Source organism: Myodes glareolus, chromosome 1 (genome assembly GCF_982192425.1).
Source record: "Myodes glareolus chromosome 1, mMyoGla1.1, whole genome shotgun sequence".
Taxonomy (NCBI): Eukaryota; Metazoa; Chordata; class Mammalia; order Rodentia; family Cricetidae; genus Myodes; species Myodes glareolus.
In genome coordinates, this window is record NC_142026.1 from 22,495,179 (window position 1) to 22,515,827 (window position 20,649).

The 20,649-nt window shown below is 35.4% G+C and overlaps 1 protein-coding gene across 3 annotated transcripts in view; it reads right to left on the reverse strand.

The window, feature by feature from the left end:
• Cul3 (cullin 3) overlaps positions 1 to 20,649 on the reverse strand; it is a 77,645-nt gene that overhangs the window by 41,710 nt on the left and 15,286 nt on the right. Inside the window, exons 2-3 of one of the 3 annotated variants that reach the window (XM_087904759.1) lie at positions 14,158 to 14,355; positions 12,967 to 13,062 (exon numbers count right to left, since the gene is read on the reverse strand). In XM_087904759.1, coding sequence (XP_087760885.1) covers positions 12,967 to 13,062; positions 14,158 to 14,355 — 294 coding nt within the window. The remainder of the gene's footprint in view (positions 1 to 12,966; positions 13,063 to 14,157; positions 14,356 to 20,649) is intronic. The other 2 variants (XM_087904762.1, XM_087904764.1) reach the window with 2 other exon arrangements.

The window sequence follows — 20,649 nt, forward strand, 5'->3', positions numbered from 1 at the left end:
TCTTTCCCTTCACTACAAAGATCAACAAACTGGCACGTGCAAACAGTGAGAGACTAAGCACTAAAGGGAAATACGGAACCAGGCTGTGAAGTAGAGAAAACTTAAATGCATCACTCAAGCATAGTCAATGAGAGCAGGCTACATGCTGTATGATTCCAACTGCATGATACTCTAGAAAAGGCAAAACTAAGAAATCAGTGAAATGCCTGGTTGTCAGTTAGGGGGAAGGATGAATAGGCAGAATACAGAAGGACTTTTAAGAACAGTCAAAGTATTCAGCAGATGATAATGGTTACATACATGCCCAAAAGTATACCTTTAATGCCACAGAATCAACTCACACTAAAGGCTTATGTAAGCTATGGGCTCTGGTTGGTAATGAGGTATCAACTGTATGGGTTAACAAACAAATGTTCAACTCTATGTTGGTCAAAAGGGAGGCAGTGAGAGCCAGTACATGGGAAATCATAGTACCATTCCATTTCGCTAGAAATCTAAAATCTTCTCTGGAAAACAAAGGTTATTTAAACAAATTTTAGGGCCACCCAAAATCCAAAGGCAGACAATTGGCATAAAAGTAAAATGCTACATGGGCAGTTATGCAATAAGGAGACCACTGGCTTAGAGAGCCAGCCATGTCAGCCAGCCTTTCCAGCTTTTACACCACTTCAACTGCTATCTTTATACAATTTTGACTCCTGATATTTAAGACACTGATTAAAATTTCACATTAACTTTCACTAAAAAAAAAAAATCCACGGTTGTATTTGCAAAGCATCAAAGAAAGGGGTTTTATTATAATGAAAATGTATCATTTGAGAACTTTAAAGTAACTGTCACCATGATTTATATGGCTTAAAAAAGAAAAAAAAACACTGGACTCCATAAGAAAAACTTGAACTTTTGTTATATAGATGCTGTTAAAATGAGAAAAAGCTAAGGATTGCAGGGGAAAAAAATCAAAAAAAGCAAAATACAAACAAAAAATTCACACAACTCAGTAAAGAAAGCATAAAATTTTTTAAATTCTTGAACATCACTCCACAAAAGAAAAGCAAAAGGCAAATTTTCAAGAATGTAAACTAAAACAAAGATGAGAAACTATTAACCATGCTAGAATTGCTAAAGTAAACAGACAGGATCAAGCGCTGACAAAGATTTGTAGCAAATGGAAGCAAATTAGTACAGCCATATAGGAAGTTAGGCACTTTTATAAAGTTATTTAAATATATACCAATAATATGCCCCAGCAATCTCACTTCTAAGTATTTATCCCAGAAAAATTAAAATTATTTATGTGAAGTTTCAATATGTGTATTTATAAGCTTTATTCACAATCTCAAAAAGCTGTCTACAATAATCATCTTTCACTAAGCACACAGGTAATCGATGAGCAAGTGGTGATACTCTTGGCACAACAGAGAGAGCATGAGTTGGTCATCAGCAAAAGGAACCAACTACTGTTACTTTCAATTTGAGTCAGAAGAAATAATTATGCTCAAAGAAGCTAGTCACCAAAGGTAATAAACTCTGACTCCAGTTACAGAATATTGTTGAAAATACAAAACTATAGTGAAAAGAGAACTGACCTGTAGTGGTATATTCGTATTTTAATAAATAAAGTTTGTCTGAAGATCAGAGTACAAATCTAAGCTACTAGAGGTCAGGGAGTGATGACACACACCTTGAATCCCAGGACTTGGGAAACAGAGGCAGACTGAATTCAAGTCTACCCTGGGCTACACAAGTTGGATCCAGAAACAGATCCAGGTGGTAGGTAGGTGCTCACACCTTTAATACAAGTGTTTGCGAGTAACATACCATTTATCCTAGCACTAGGGAGGTGGAGACAGGAGTAATATGGCTGGGCAAAAAGAATATACAGGATGGAGTGTGGAGTTCGAGGTTTGGTGGAGACACAAGTGCAGTCTAGGCAGTCTAAGAATCATCCCTTCAGTCTGAGCCCTGAGAGGTAGAAAGGTCTCTCTTGTGGCTTACTGGTTGTTTCTCTGATGTTCAACATTAACCCTTTTATCTGTCTCTGGGTTTTTAGTATTCGTGCTACACGGATCAGTAGTTGTTACAAATGAGAGGACAAGGAGGGCGGAACTATGAAGGGGGTATCACAGAGTTTTTGGGAGTAAAAAGAACCACTCCACATTTAAGGTACTAGTGGTTGCTCAATATGTATATATGCTAAGAATCAAAGAACTTTGCATGGAAATAAAGGCCAATTTTTATATAATCATTAAAAACTGGCAATAAAATTCTCAAGTTGGACCTGTTTATCATAAACTACAATTCCACAAACATTGTTAAAATAACTTAAATGTCAAAAGGCGCTGGAGTTTTTAAATAATGTCAATATAGTGAACTAATATCATAAAAAAACCAAGTTGAGCGCTATTTATTTCTGTGAATACAACTTTTTTACACCTTAAAAATGTCAACTTTAGCTAAGATTAAAGTATAAAGATATACGTATATATTCTATACACACACACGTATTATATGTAAGATATACACATATATGCTTGGCATTAAATTATACTGGAAAATAAAAGCTTGTAATTAAAATGAGGCATGAATTATATGGAATACATGCTAACTATACCAAGAACATTAGAAAATACAATAGAGGCATGATTCTGGGCATCTTGTCCTTCTAGAAATCTGTGGTATTTAAATCTTCACCAAGAAACCCAAATAACCAAAACTGTCATTTTCAGACAACTCTAGGCAGGGTCTCTGATCAAGTCACTTAACCAGTCTGATTTGCAGCCCCTTTCTTACACCAAGTTGACTGTGACTGATCACACCTATGACTTCACATGACTTACTAATCAGATTTCCCCTTAAAAGATAGGAGTTTTTTTTTTTTAATTGTTTAAAGGGGGTTGCCTAGAATTTTGGAATAACAGACAGTAGATGCCTGCTGAAAACTTCTGATTCTAAACCCTAGGGCATGTTGATCATTTCATCTGATGACATCAGTATAATAAATAGGAATTCTAATATTTACATGACCTATAAAAACATTTGTTTCTACCTAGCACCACTAAAAATGAGTCGTGTACCACATACAACCATATGTGGTAGGTAGATGTAAATATAGATTCCTTGTTCATTTCCCGGTCACCCAGATTCGAAAAATCCCACAGAAACTATGTTAATTACAACACTGCTTGGTCAATAGCTTAGGCATATTTCTAGCTAGCACTTAATCTTGAAGTACTCCATTCCCATTAATCTGTGTATCGCCACAAGGCTGTGGCTTATCACATAAGGTTCTGGTGTCTTTCTCCTTTGGCAGCTACATGGCGTTTTCCTGACTCTGCCTTCTCTCTCTCTCTCTCTGTTCAGATTTCCCGCCTGGCTTTACTCTGCTAAGCCATTGGTCAAAACAGCTTTATTCATCAAATAATAAAAACAACACATACAGAAAGGCATCCCACATCAGATAGGGTCCTTGTTACATTACACATTTCTCCAAATATGTAGATCTTATTTTTCCAAGGAATGCTATAAAACATACAGCTGTATACCATATTTTTACATTATGAAAAATGTCAGTATTTAAGATTGCAGGTGCTGCTATCCTTCCCTCTAAGGAACAGAAATGTTAACATTAGTTTCCATGTGGAGTTAATACACAACAACGCCAAACTCCAATCACTTGCATCTTCAACATGAATTTGGTGAATAGATGTTGCTATTGTTCACTTACCTTCTTCAGATTTCTTATTTCAAACCAAACAGCTATCTCTTAGCCTTGACTAAGAGAATAAAATGTACATTATGTAGGTATTTTAAGCCTTTCAAAACTCTGAGTGAGCTTCCTGAACATCTATCATAAAACTCACTGATTATTAGCTAGATCACAATATTATTCTAATTACTTTTAATTAACTGTTAAGAATAAAGGCAGAAATCAAAGACATCGCAATAACTTAAAAAAACTGTATTAACTACAGAAATTTTCTTCCTCCAGATTGATGCCAGATTTCTCTAGAAGTAACTTTATTTTTAGAGAATTTACACAGTTAGTAATACGGCTTTAAGGACTTCAAAGACCACACAAACTTTGAATATCAAATCAAATATTCCAAACCCCAGTTGTCTGAAAGTTTCCAAAGAAATAAAGTCATGGCTATGGCCATACCACCCTGAACGTACCCGATTTCGTCTGATCTCGGAAGCTAAGCAGGGTGGGGCCTGATTAGTACTTGGATGGGAGAGATAAAGTCATAATATCAATTAAGTATGGTTCAAAAGAATAAACCAAAACCCCTCCTTTTACTGATAGACTTATGATGACTTCCATCAGGCAAAGCAAGATGTTTACAACACTATAATGGAATATAAGATGCATTCAATCACTTTATAATCCCTACAGAGGAAAAAAAGAAGTCTAATATTAGGATCAATTTGAGATTCAAAATAGATACAGAAAGGTAATAATTTCACACATTAAGATAATTTGTTGTATGTTAGGGCAAAGAGAAAACCATGTAAACTTGGTAATTTTTTAGAAGCACTTTTAAAAAATTAAATTTATTATGTGCATGAGACAGTCAGAGAACAACTTGTGGGAGCTAGTTCTCCTTCCACCCTATGGGTCTTGGGGACTGCATTTAGGCTGTCAGGCTTGGCAGCTATATAACTTTACTGGAAAAGCCAGCCTGTACAGTCTAAAAAGCATTCTAATTTTTATTTCTTCACTTTTTGTTTTGCTTGTATGTATGTTTATGCATCACATGTGTGCAGTGTATGCATAAGCCAGAAATGGTGTAAGATGCCTTGGGATTGGAGTTACAGTTTTGAGCCACCATATGCGTGCTCTTAATGCTGAGCCAATCTTTCTAATCCTCTAAAAAGCATTCTTATTTTCAAATATTCTTTCAGCTCTGGGGATACAAGTCAGTGGTAGAGCATTTGCCTAGCATGTATGAGAGAGACTATACTATAGCTTCAATCCCCAGTACTGCAAATACTTTTAACCCACATTAGAGAATCACAAGTTCGAAGTACATTACAGTACCATGAAAGAAAAGGAAGCTCTGGGGGTAGAGTGGTGGTTAAAAGAAATTCACAAGGCCTGTAAGATGGTTCCAGTGGATAAAGACACCTAATGCCAAGGTGATGTGAGTTCAATCCCAGGAACCAATATGATGAAAGGAAGAGAACTGATTCAAAGAAGTTGTTCTCTGACTTCCATATGCAAGCCTTCATACAAATGGACCCCATACACATACCTACATACAAACACACACACACACACACAAACGCAAAAACAACTTATTTTCAAAAGGATGCAGAGAAAAAAATCTCCCCCAGAGGGATGCCACTAAGATCTAATATTTTAAAAGCAATCGTTTCCAATGGCTAAGGTGTCAAGAGAGAATTTAAAAGCTATCACATCACAAGTACTCAACTAAACTATGAACACTGTAATTGTCAGGTAATAATCTGGTTCCTAGAAGAAACATTCAAATCTCAGAACAAAAAATAACTAAAAAGCTGAGGGAGGAAATGTCTCCAAATCATATGATGCACTTAAACGGTTATTTAGTAATAATCTGAGTAGAAAGAGATGTAAGCCCAATCACATAAGGAATTTGTGGCTATAAAAACATGATAGTTTCCACTTTGCCGATTCCTTTCAACAGACCACTGAATGCAAACTACATATACAGAGCAAGAGTCAGAGATGAACAAAACGTTTTTTTAACATATCTAACTATTGTTCATTCATTCATTCATTCAAAAAGTCACTCATTCACATGCCTCTTATTGAAAGACCACCACCACACACTGTAACAGAGAAAGGCTGTGCTTGCAGTTTACTGAAGTTATGCAACAGCTGATGGGTACTACAGAGAAAATGCTAAGTATCTTCTAAACCTGGCTCTCTGACAGCTCTTTTCCAAATCCTTCAAAGCAATAGCTATTCAACTTCTATGTGTCTCACATCTTACAGTTAGTCTATACTCACTTCTCTAATAATCCCTTTCCCTACCCTAGCTCCAATCACCACTTTAAGGTTTCCTTTTTGTGTTCAGGTTACTATCACTATGCAATTATTAAGAGATTTTACTCCCTAGCAGGCAGCCTTATTTTTTTCTCTCTGACTCCTATTATCGCCTTAAGCAACTTCAGTATCAAACAAAATAGAGTCTTAATTTCTCCCAAAAACTTTAAGTTAGAGAAAAGTATTAAGAATTTAAGGTAAATGTCAATGAAAAAGCACTGAAGTAGGGTTGACACTAAGCATTTAAAGTCAACCTCTTTTAAAAATTTAATAAATGGCTCCTTCCAGGAATACTTAAGATCCGATGTTCTTACAGTACTTTTCAGAGTCCAATCCACATCCTCATCGCTACAGATGTCTCTGAAGGCCTTTCCTACTCCAGCTGCCTATGCATTGAGCAAAAATGCCTACCTGATTTCTTTCACATGGAGTATTTTCCTACTGCAAACTTAGAATCTGAACTAAAACTAATGAAAATGAGATAATGAATCTACAGATCAGCTAGTGGAAATCTTTCCCACATTGTTCCTACCAGTAGTCCTCTTAAGAGTTGCTTCCAATTAAAATTTTTATCCACATTGCTTTACATTTGCCTAAAAACGAGGAAGACTCAAAGCATTTTAATATAAAAGTTAGGTCTTCTCGGCCAGCTGGACTGGGACTGAATGAGCATGTGATCAAACCGGATTCTCTGAATGTGGCTGGCACGGGGTCTTTCTGAGAAGCCATTGATAATGGCACTGGGACTTGTTTCCTCTGCATGTACTGGATTTTTGGGAGCCAGTCTGTTTGGATGCTCACCTTCCTAGACCTGGAGGGAGGGGGGAGGAACTTGAACTTCCCACAGGGCAGGAAACCCTGACTGCTCTTAGGGCTGGAGAGGGAGGAGGAGAGGGAGTGGGAGGGTATTGGGAGGAGGGGTGGAAGTGGAAACTTTTATAAATTAATAAAAAAAAAAGAAACACTGAAAAAAAATACACAATAATGTTACTGTTGTCAGCACCCCTCTCATTATAAAAATTAGGTGGTTGAAAATGCTAAGAAAAACAGTAAAAAAAAGTCCTTTGCTTGCAGGTGCTCTTTCTATAAATATTTAAGGAATTCTGTAGAAGAAATAACAATTTTTTGACATAATTGATTAATAACTTGGGATACTTGTAAGTATTAAATAATTTAAATAAAGAATGAATGCACATTTAAAAGAAAGTTAGGTCTTCTCAACAAACTGATCAACAAATAGTTCAAAGCTTAAAAGCTTCTACTAGTACTCTTACATAAAAATATCCTAAATCATCTATAGATAATATTTAATTCAGTACTTCTCCTCTCCTAAAAAAAAGAAATTAGTTTACATAAATATAATACTCTACCAAACAGAATAACAAATTTAAAAAAATGGAAATAAGCTATTTGTCCTACAAGTAAGACTTTGCATTTACAAAGCAATTCAAAAAAGAAAGCCACCTAAAATTTTAAACTATGCCCTCTTCATGGTACCAATTTTCCTATCTGTAAGCTACAGCATTATGAAGTTCAGATTTATGATCCACCAACTCAAGTATGTGAATCTAGAACCTCTAATGCACACAAAGGCAGTGAGCTTTGCTTGACAGACACAACTGCCTAAACCAGGGCTTGGAACACATAACGTCCTCAATGAGCAGTTCTCTGAATGATGAAAAATGAGCAGGATGAATCTCCTCTTAGTCTCCCTTCTTCCCTTTCAATCAAAGTAAAATAGTATTATTCAAAGAACAAGATGCTTGGACAAAGACTTTGAAACCCCACTAGAGTATGTGCTCTATATAGCAGTAAAAATCTCCTATATTTTAAGAGTTAACACCTTTTTCTTCAGCTATACCCAACTCAAAGCTTCCATAAGTTCATTCATAAAATATTACATCATTTAATTAATACTCTGGGGTATTAATGAAAGTATTAGTACCAATAAAAAAAATCAAACCTAAGAAACATGTAGAATATTAAAAACAGACAATAATAAAGTCGCATCAAACTAGTTTCATCTTGGACTTACTGGAAAAATTTTATTCTAAACACATGGTTTAGATATGAGTAGTAAGCTTCACAAATTGTTTTTCCAAGCCTTAATAACCTAAATGTGCCAAATGTGGTGGCTCATGTCTACTGCCCTAATATGGAAGGCTTAGCTAGCCAGTCTGAGGCCAACCTGAGTTATATAGGTCAACTCTATGTCAAACAAAGAATCAGCCACGCATGTTGATGCAGAACCTTTAATCTGCAAGGGATTAAAGGAGGCAAGGAAGAGGAAGAAGTGGAGCCAGAGGCAGGTGGATATCTGTGGGTTTAAGGGCAATTTGTTCTACACAGCGAGTTCTCAAGTCAGCCAGGATTATACAGTCAAACTCTGTTCCAAATAAATTATATGATGTAGGTGGGTCTTCTTTCTATGTGTTGCTTTCATTGGTTAATTAATAAAGAAACTGCTTGGCCTAATAGGTCAGAAATTAGATGGGTAGAGTAGACAGAACAGAATGCTGGGAAGAAGGCAATGAGGCAGACACATGAAGCTCCGGGATGTAGGTTAGAATCTTCCCGATAAGCCACCACCTCATGGTGATATACACATTAATAGAAATGGGTTAATCAAGATGTGAGAGTTAGCCAATAAGAGGCTGGAGATAATGGGCCAGGCAGTGTTTAAAAGAATACAGTTTCCATGTAGTTATTTCAGGCAAAGCTAGCCCGCTTCCCAATGCAACTATATCTAAGTACTTATTCAACAGATGCTCAAAAGACAGAACGATAATTTTCTTATTGCAGAATAACCCTAGAGACTTGTCAGTTACATTTAACATTCCAAATAGGAAGCATCAAAGGAAACTGGCTTCATCCTTGCCCTATCTACAACCGGAGAAACTAATGATCACTATTTTTAAACACAAAGCAAAGCTGACTTTCAACATTTCTATATTCCTTACACACCAACCATCAGCAAGTAATAATCCCTCTACACGTGAGATACTGTGTATCTGACAACTGTGTTCTGTAACTCTTACTGTATATTATTACCATCATTGGTATAAATCATCAACTTCTGGATTACTTTGTTCTAGTCCTCTTCATTTCAACTCTTAAGCCCTCTTAATTCTTCAAACAGCACAAGTATGATAATAACTTATACAACAGCATTTCACCATTTGCTTAAACCACAATTGGCTCTAACATACATATAATTATGAACCAAGCTATTCTGCCACAGCTTCAAGGCCTGGCATGGTGGCTTCTGACTCTTCTCTCCAACTCCATCTTGTCCTGTTCCCAGTAACTACGAACTCTTAGACTTCTCTATTCACAGCAGATTGTCAGTATCTTTACTTTAGGAATTGATAAAGGATGTCTTGCTGCCTATTAGAATGAACTCTCACTGGAATCTCGCCAGAAGCATTTGCTACTTATGGGTATCTACTGCTTTGTGCTTTATAGTTTGCTAAGGAATATGACAGAGACTGACTCAGAAAAACAAGACATTTAGCATTTTCTTTGCTCAGAATCCTCTCTTCTTTTGAGGGCATGCTCACTCTTTAAGTCCCAATTTAAACATCACCACTTCCTCGAATAAGCCTAATTTAACTCATACAAATACTCTCATTCTTCCTCTATCATGCTTTTATTGTATTTTTTTTTAACTAAGTATGCTTACTCCATGAGTGGAGATCAGACATGTTCTCTTTACCAATATATTCCTTACACCCAACTCAGAGCCTGGCAAATAAATACTTGGTTTGTTGAATTCTGTCATGTCAAACACTAAGGAAACTTCTGAGGCACTCACAAACTGGTGTATAAAACTGAACTACAGAAAGCATCAATACTTTTTCAACCACGTTTTCAAAATTATCTTCTTTAGAAAAGACGGACGAGAACAAACCTGTGAGAAACGAAAGTTTTCACGCTTACTAAGACAGTATTTTTCTTATGGGAAGGCACATATGTTCTGCTATGTTCTAAAACATTTCATAATATTTTGGGTCTCAGTTTCCTAGCAGAAAATATTCTAGAGACAATACACTATCAGCACTAGATGAGAGATAGCACCTGAATTATTTGGACTTTCTTTGATTTTGAAAACTTGTTTCTTAAATTAATAATCAGCTACTTTCATCATGGACCTTCCCTACAACATCTTGTTGTATATAATGAATTTTAACAAATGTTAAAGGCTCACTATTTTCATCTCCAAATCAAGGTACTAAAAACTACATCAAAAAACAATACTGACTCCATATAAAGATTTAATTTTCTTTACATTCTTCAATCTGAAAAAAATAGGCCTTAGTTACTTATACAACGATACTAAAAGTTTATCTATCTTACTGATACGTTATGCAGATAGCTCAGGTAACTATAGGCAACAAAAAAATGAAATGCAATGAAATAATAGGTAATACTGATTTCTATGCAGAATATAACGGTATACTATACCATATTTAGCATTGTTGAAAAATATATTCACTGAACTAGCTCATACTTCCTAAACTCAGAGACAAACATTTTGAGCTACTGACCTCTCTATCAATTAACAGTTCTCTCTTGGTAGTGGCTCATGTGTATAGTAACACTATTTGCAGCTATTATTTTTTATCTAAGAATAAAAATGAGTATGAATAGAATAACAAAAATGAAAAGAAAGCAAAGACACTAGCTAGCAGAAGCTCAAAAACCTAATTCATTTAACATAAAGAACAACAGATGTGCAGTCAGTGGACTTCCTCATTAGAAACAGCTGGTTAAGAATGGGGGAATGGGAGGAACCTGTAACATTTCAGATTCTGGAGACATGAAAGATGACGTATAAAAAGAAAATCAGAAAAGTATATATGCTTTAAAGTTTTAAATTTACAATTTAGAATAACAAACATGAATGCATGCCCTTAAAAACATACTGAGGGTAGAGCCCTCATGAACATGATTCATAGTCTGTCTGCCAAGTGAAGATACATCAAGGAAGAAGTTATGTGCAAACCAGGCAAACAGTCCTCTCCAGGAAACAAATCTACAGATATCTTAGTCTTGGACTATATGATATCCAGAGCTGCAAAAAGTTGTTGTTTAAGCCATCTGGGCCATGGTATCTGTGATGGCAGTCCAAGCTGAGACAAGTTATGGGACCTCATTAAGCTGAAAATGTCTTAACATTTCTCATGGCAGGAATATTCTAATGGCTTCATTATGTACTTAATCATGGTTCAGAGTCCAAAAATTATTCACTTAAACAGTGACCTCACACTCTCACGTCTCTTACTTTTTGCATGAACCGATTTTCATCAACACATGATTGCAGCTTTTCTGAGTCTGCAAATAATAGTAAAGCTTAAAATAACAGTAATGCTACAAATTACACTTTTTAACCAACTTCTACTAAATAAAACCCATTGTCAACTCTTTAGTATAGTCTTTACAAGGACCATGTCAAGTATCTTTTCTCATTTAGCCCTGCCCACTAGGGCTGGGCCTAACATATAGTAAATGGGGGAAAACAAAAGTTATGATTATTACTGTCATTACTCCCTGACAAATGTGAACAAAACTTTATTTCTCCATCATTCTTGATCCCACATCTAAGAACTCAAGTATTCCAATCCTTCACCCTTCAGTACCTTTAAGCAAAACACTCATCTTTCCTCTTCCTTTTGATGTCTAACTCTTGAATTAATCTTCCTTATTTCTGTCAACTATGAGTTTCCTCCTCAACATCATCCCTTGACTCTTGTCACTTCATTCTCTGAAACCCAATGCTTATTCCTCAATACATACACATACCCATCTCCAGGACTAGTTCTAAATTTTCAAGTGTATCTACAAACATGTACTTTTATTTGAGGAAATTATGTTTCACATGTAAAATGACTTAAGATATTTTCCAACAATAAAAACTGTCAATATAACCTAATAAAACTTACCCCCTCCTTTATCTGCTGCTAGTCACTTTCTAGACTGCATCACAGAACTCCGGTTAGATGCACCACAATTTGAGAAAACTAATTTTGTCTGCCTATCATCACTGACATCACTCTTTTCTAGTCTACCCTTTTACTCAGATTTTTCAACTGTAATAAACATCTGCCCAATTCTACATTTCATCTCTTTCTCATATTAGTAATCTCCAAATATTGTTATACTGTCACCCACTTGTACCTTTTAAACCCTTCCACTATTTAACTTAAATTCTTTCGTGAGGCAATCAAACTTTCTTAATTTTTTCTATGCTCTGCTATATAATAATTCAATAATCCCATAATTATTATGCTCCTCCATTAATTTCCCTTTTGCTGTAAGGGTAACCAGTTGTTCTTTTTTTTAATACCATACACTATTTGCTACACTGGAGTGTCTCCCACAGTGTTTGGATATATCCCTCAATCTTTTTTTAAAAACCAATTTAATATCCTCCTTTCTCATGAAATATTATAGCTCAGGTTAACTTTTCCTTCAGGTAGTCTCTAAGCTATTATCACCTATACAACTCATTTGCTACTTAATGTATGGGGCTTCATTCTATTACTAAAAGTGCACCATCTCTCATTCAAAATAAAAACAACCCAGAAAAGAGACAGTATACACTATCTGTGCATCTACTGCAGTTTTTCATTGAAAAGAAAGCACAGGTATTTACAAAATCTGGCTGCATGATGAATATAATCCTTTCAATGACCTGAAATACTAAACTACCTAGCTCATGTAATCTCTCCACCCCACCTTCCAGAGAAAGAAATTCTAGAAGACTGATAGGAAGGGAAAGCTTTTTTTGCAACCCTAAAACGATGACTCATAAAAGAACCATCAATGAATACTGAAACCACCACACAGAAGTTTCTATAAGAATAGGACATTCATATAGTTTCAAAATATCACTGAACAGATTACTTAGGAATTACAAAGGGAAAAAATGGTACCTTTACAATGAAGAAATCTGGCGGACACCAAGTGATCAAAGTTAACATCACCAATAATGGGATAAACTGACAGCATGTGCCTCCTGATGTGATGCACTGAGGACACAACATCACTTATGTATTATTCCTGCCAAAAATGCACAACCTGAAACTAGTCATGAGGAAACAATCAGACAAACCAAAAACTGAGGGACAATCTATAAATCAACTGACCTATAACCTTCAAAATTGCCAAAGGGCAGGCAGACGAAAGTCTGAGGAATTCAGTATGTGATCCTGGCTCAGATCATGGATCAGAAAAAGATTACTATAGATGACATCGCTGCTACATAGGACAACCAGTAAAATCTGAATATGGATGTTAGCATGGGACTACACTAATGTTAAACTGTCAATTTTCTTCATTCCTCTTTGGTTATGTAAGAGAACTTCCTTATTCACAGGAGAAATGTTATCAAATAATTTAGAGTAACAAAATGTAAACCTTATTCTCTAATTGTTCAGTAACAATTACAATAAATTAAAAGTAGTAATAGAACGACTTGCAAAAAATGTGGCAAAACATATAGGTTAGAAATATGAGTTCACTTTACTACTCACAAAACATTTCTGGCTTCCCCCCAAAAACATTTAAATATATCATATAAAAATCTGTGATATGTCACATTGTATTTGAAAATCTTAAAGCAAGACACTGTAGTAAGGATATCTCATAAATGAAATTAGTTTTGTTGCACTCTGTTCAATGAAAACATTTTATGTTAACCACTAATTTATCTTTAAAGATTTCACATTTACCATAAAACTTTGCTAAAATGAGTAGTCTACTTCAATTAGTAAATGTCTTAGAGACTATTTTTAAGTATATAGTTTTCTTATTTTCAAATACACAGAAGCGAAAGCTGAAAAGGCTAGTTGAGATATCTGTAATTAACATTTAATAAGCATTTGCAATTCATTCATGTTTTTTCAATAATTATGATTATATATTCATAACAGACCACAAACTTCCTCTCTTCTTCCTCTCCTATCATAAATTGTGATTTAGCCATTATAGGTTTTCAGTAAGGTTTTACAATAGTGGCATGTTAAATATAGGCTTCCTGTAGCCTTGAACAGAATGTTCTGGTCAAAATAAAAGATGGTGTAAGTATTCTCTATAGTTTATCAACAGTCCTTTAAATTGGGTACCTTATTTATGAGATGTTCAGTAACAACTTCTCTTAGTCCAGTGTAGAGTTTTTCTCCATGTTTATGCAAAACCATTGTATATGCATTTCTATAGAGCTCCTCAAAACTAAGACCACTGTTATTCTTACGCTGGATTTCTTGAATAGCATTTTTCAGAAGGTCCCAAATGCTGTTTACATATTTTTCATCCATGGTCATCTGCAATATTGAAAAGAGAGAAGAAAAAAAAAAGGTTGAGAATATTTCTAAATTTGTTCGTACTTAAATATTTTGACTATGACTACCTATATGATTTATAGATATTAACAACTATTTTATTTTAGCAAAATAAGAGATACAGCTGAAATTGCTTGAGCTAATAGAAACATTCTTATTCACTCCTTTATAATCTCCTCCTCTATTCCTAAGTATAGCAGAACACTCTATTTTAAAATCATGATTTCTATATCCACATGTCACTTAACCCTTTTTTGCTCACTGATATTTGTCATGTTAAATTCCATCAGCCCCTTAAGAAAATGTTCAACATACTTAGTCATCAGAGAAATGCAAATCAAAACAACTCTGAGATTCCATCTTACATCTGTAAGAATGTCCAAGATCAAAGACACTGATGACAACTCATGCTGGAGAGGTTGTGGGGAAAAGGGAATACTTCTGCATTGCTGATGGGAATGCAAGCTGGTACAACCCCTTTAGATGTCAGTGTGGCGATTTCTCAGAAAATTAGGAAACAGCCTTCCTTAAGACCCAATAATACCACTTTTGGGTATATATCCAAAGAATGCTCAATCGTGCCACAAGGACATGTGCTCAACTATGTTCATAGCAGCTTTGTTTGTCATAGACAGAACATGGAAACAACCTAAATGCCCCTCGACCAAAGAATGGATAAGGAAAATGTGGTACATTTACACAATGGAGTACCACACAGCAGGAAAAAAAAAAAAACCCGACATCTTGAATTTTGCAGGAAAATGGATGGAGCTAGAAAACATTATTTTGAGTGAGGTAACCCAGACACAGACAATTATCACATGTACTCACTCATAGGTGGTTTTTAAACACAAAGCAAAGAAAGCCATCCTACAAACCACAATCCCAGAGAACTTACAATGAGGACACTAAGAGAGATTTACATAGATCTAATCTACATGAGAAATAGAAAGTATAAAAAGACAAGATCTCCTGAGTAAATTGGGAGCATGGGGACCTTGGGGGAGGGTTGAAGGGAGACACAAAGAGGGGATCAGAGAAAAATATAGAGCTCAATAAATATCAATAGAAAAATGAAAATAAAAAATTCCAACAGCCAAACCATTTTTTCACATGAACCCATGTAGTTAAAACCAGTAACAAATTATTTATATTTGACCTGTTTGAATTCATATCAACTAACTTGAAGTGTAATTTTCCTACAACCCTATAAATCCAATTTCTAGTCTACTGATTATACTTTTCTTGATGATTTTTCCACCATATCCTCACTCAAATGCTTCCTGTTACATTGAAAACAGAAATAACTGGGAGGCACTATACAAATTGACCATATCCACCAACATTTTCGGTTCTATGCCAATAAATCCGTTAATTCTTAAAAGTACAGTGCAGAAACCAGAAGTAAACACCACAAATGCAGGATATCAGACCCCAATCCAGGTCTATTGAAACAACCTGCATTTTAACAGGAAGTCTAAGCAAAATGTATCCAGAATGAAGTTTTTATGCCGGTCACCTCCTAAAGTACCTCTTTTTTTGATAAACACCTTTCTCACTATTATTGATTTTCCCTCTCTACTAAATCATTCCTATTTACATCCAAAATTATCAGTTTTCTACCTTAAAAATAAATTCTCATAACCCTTTCTTAACTTCTTTCCATTTTTAGTGAAATAAATAGCAAGGGATTGGAATGGTCCTTTATATTCAGTATCTCCGAGTCCCATTTACCCATTATTTCTTTAATTTACAACAATATAACATTTCACTAGAACTGGCAAAAAGTCACCAGTGACTTCTACATTCATAAATTTAAAGATCAAAGTTCAGATCTCATTTTACGAGACTTATCCAGCAGTATTTTGAAAGAGTTCACCAACTCTACTGTTAAAAACAAAATTTCACTTACCTTCCAAGCACTATAGCCACTTACTTTTCTTCCCATTTCACCGGTTTTTACTTGTTTGCTTCTGGTTCTTACTACCATCTCCAATCCAAGACTCATGTTCTAGAGATCTCACTTATTTTAAGTCACTCTAGAACAGGATATAGGATTTCCTATATCCTACCTGGCCATCTCTCTTGCACATTAATGGTTTCAGCTGCCCAATGTTCCTACTGAGCATCTCAAACTCCTCAAGATTCAAAGACAAGTCCTAATCCTTCCCCCCACATTCCACTTGCCCTGCAGCCTTTTCCAACTGAACAAATATCAACTTCTTTCTTCCAGGTGCTAAGGGCAAAATCATCATCTTTGGCTATTCCCTCACTTCAATTCCAAACCAAAATACAAATCTTGTTCTCTATCTTCAAAACGCAGAGAGCACAACCCCTTCACAATATTTCCATTAATATAATCATAGTCATATAGTTCTTCATAATTCTTGGCCTGCCTCCAGAAAGTAATCTCCTGAAAACATAAATCAAAGCATGTCACTTATCTGTTCACAGCCCTCAAATGATTTTTCATTTCCCCTAGAGTTAAAGTCAAAAGCTTGTAAGGTTCTCCCACAAAGCCTTATTTGATCTCATTCATCTCTCAACTTCATCTTTTCTCCCTTGTTCACTCTGCTCTGTGCACACCTACTTCCCAACTGTTCTTTGGAATACATAAACTTTTGTTTTAGCTTTTGTGTTTCTTACCCTCTCTGTCTGAAACGTTTTTCCCTCAGACATATCTGAATGTCTCAAACCTGATAGCTAACAACGAACAGTTAAGTGCCCATCCTATTTACAATAGCAGCCTCCATTCATTACTGACCCCCTCCCATCTACTCCTTTTTTTTTCATGTTAGCTCCATGAAGGCAGAATAATTTTAATAGCCCCTAAATAAACTTGGTACATAACAGGTATTTGTACTTGCTGACTAAGTAATCCTTCTGCTAACCCCTGACCAAGGAACCTCTTTTGTATTACTTTGTATTACTTAGGTCTACTCAGCTCAGTATTTACCATTTGGGAAATACTTGTCAGTCAACTGCCCTAACTGGGTTAGAATTACTGAGTTAGTTGAATTTTTTTCAAGCCATTATTTATACATAAAAGTGTGAAAAAAGAAGCCTAGAAACTTATTATTTCACTTAACCTAACTGTAAAATGATAGCTCAACTGAATCAAAAGGATCCTTAAACAGATGACTCAAGCTCAGTCTAACAATTTGGGATAAGCTTCAAAATGTAAAATGCTAATATAATACTTCCATCCATCCACCAAATCCTCCTCACATCCGAGGTCTACTACATACTTTAATAGAATCTACTTCTATGCCTAAACTGCTAATTTTTTTTATCAGATATCCTGACAGATAAAATGGCATGTCTGGAAAATGTAAAGGTGTGGTTATATATAACTTTTCACATCCAAAAATAAAATAAAATAAAATAAAATAAAATGGTACATGCAAATCAACACAGAAAATAACAGCCTCAAATATTTCACTCACTTGTAATTAGCTTTTAGTCTATTGATACCTATCAACACTGTAGTAAACCAAAACTATCTCATGGCATTAAAAAACAAATATACAAAGCAGAATATAAAGAAAAATTTCAGCGAAAGGGAAAAAATAAACTTATTAACTCCAGAAATACTTCTATCACAAAATATCTGTCAAAGGATCTCCTCAGGCTCCTTATTATCTAATATAAGCTAGACAAAGCACAAGAACAGATCTACGCAGCACAGCTTACCAAAGAAGCTTCTAATATTACCTAAAATCTCTCACGCTATTATAATAAACTATTTTAAAAATTTATTTGGCTAGGCGGTAGTGGCTCACGCCTTGAATCATAGCACTCAGGAGCCAGAGGCAGGAAGATCTCTGTGAGTTGAAGGCCAGCTTTGCTTACAGGGCAAGTTTCAGGACAGGCTCTAAAGCTACAACAGAGAAACCCTGTCTGGAAATACAACCCCAAAATGAAATATATGTATAGTTTATAATACAATATATTTATTATATTTCAAATAATAAATATTTTATTATAATTAATTTATATGTTTCTATTTGTTATTTATAATTTATATTTATGGTTAAAATAATAAATTATATATGTTTTTCAATATTGTAAGTAGAATTTTCTATGTCATGCCTTGTAAATAGAGCAATGGTTAGGGTCAGAAGACAAACATGTTACTTCTGGTGATTACTACAGTAGTATCATCAACTAAGCAATACTAAGCACAAATTACATAGTGTACCACAAAACACCAAATACTACAATATTCAAACCATTGGACTCACTTCACATTTCACACGTAGAGTGTATCAGACTGATTATCTCGAGAAACACAATATGCTACACTAGAAAAGAACATAGGGTATGATGGGGAGGGTTTGATTTCTACCATGGCTTTCTCACTGTCAAACCACAGGACTTTAAACAAATCATTTAACTCTTGATTTTCTCATTTCAAAAATAGGTCTAATAACATGACTTATCTCAAAAACTGTCTGTCACAAAGAGTAAATAAGAATGTCAGTAAATTTAGCATGATTCATCCTTGGGCACAGTATAAGCCCACAGTGTAAGTATAAACACAGAACAAGAGTGTTTACAGATAGAATCTCTTGAAGTCTCATGTGTTCTGCAAACAAAATTCAGAAACAGTTTTCTAACTCTGCATATAAACAGGTAAGAGCTAAGACTTAAGGCCATAACTATGAAAAGATGGCTATCAGTGTTAAGCAAATTTACTTCAAAGCACTGTTTCTCTGTATGTTTGTCTCTCAATACTTCAGCCATATAAATAATTTCCATCCCCATCACTCTCTTTGGCTCTTGTCACTCTCCATAATGGGCCCCTTATGCACCTTTACTCATTATTAAGGTTACAATTGTTTGCAAGAAGTCCAAAGTTTCCCAAACTGTATACAGTATTTTGCAAATATAGCTTGTGTGTACTTCTTTCTAAAGGGCAAGTACCTAGTTTTTAATCAGAATTCTCAACCTGGGCTTATTTTTGTCTCACATGACTGTTAATATTTTTAACTTAATAAAATCACAAAGAAGATACATGATAGGCTTTTGTGGCTCCTGAGCCCATATTGCTAGCTCAAATTTTACCCAAAAGCCTAAAGCTCCTATACTCATATTTCCAACCAATGCCAGAAACAGATCGAACCATGTGTACATTCCAAGTAAATTCACCACTACACACATGCCCAAATCTTCTTTTGTTTAGTCATAGCATTATAAGTCACTTCATTCCACAAACCAGAAGCATAACCTTACAATCCTTCCTATCAAAACCCTTCTCTGGGGTAAGATGGAGAAGGAATAACTTTTCAAGGGACAAACACATCCTTCAAGATGCAGTTAAGGGTTCTTAGTGTGTTTTCTTTCAGTCACATAACCCCCCTCTGTCCACCTCCTAGCCAGTGGGTTTGGTTTGTTTATATTTTACTTATTTCGTTTATGTGCGCATGTCTGGAGAGTAGGGATGAACGTATGTGTAATCAGTAGAGAACTTGCAGGAATCAATATCTCCTTCTACCATGTGGGTCCTAGGGACTGAACTTGAGTCATGAGGCTTGGTAGCAGGAGCCTTTAACCACTGAGTCATCTCCCCGGCCCTACTCCCCCTTTCTTAATCTGATTCTTACATGATCCTGAACCCAGTTCAGGCACCATACTCTCCTGGATTTTTTCCCTGGCCACACCAAAAGTCAACATTCTTCTTCAGATCTTCCCATTCAGGAGTTTTTTGCAACCAAGGCTTTAGAGGGACAATGTACATGCTTACACACACACACACACACACACACACACATACACACACACCGCAAAATTTCATTTAACGCCTGCTATGTAATTATAAATATATCGTGTCCTTCCCCAAGTTCAAGCTACAAAAAATAAATTCCTTCAACAAGAAAAGCTTCTTTTTAAAGGAAAGATATATAATTATTCTTAAATACTTTGTAATTCCCTCATTAGGCAACAGCAATAAAAATTACTGTCTTTAAAAAACTATAATGCTCATCTATACTATTTCAAATGTCATATCTCCCAAAGGCCTGAGTCTGAAAAGATGTCTAATACATACTTATTACATACTTATACTTCAAGTATACTTGAAGGTGCTGTAACTATTTTTTTTGTTAAAGATTTATTTATTATGTATACAGTGCATGTATACCCTCATGTATGCCCTCATTCTGGTGCCCTCATTCTGGCCTGCATGTATGCCCTCAGGCCAGAAGAGGGCACCAGATCTCATTACAGATGGTTGTGAGCCACCATGTGGTTGCTGGGAAGTGAACTCAGGACCTC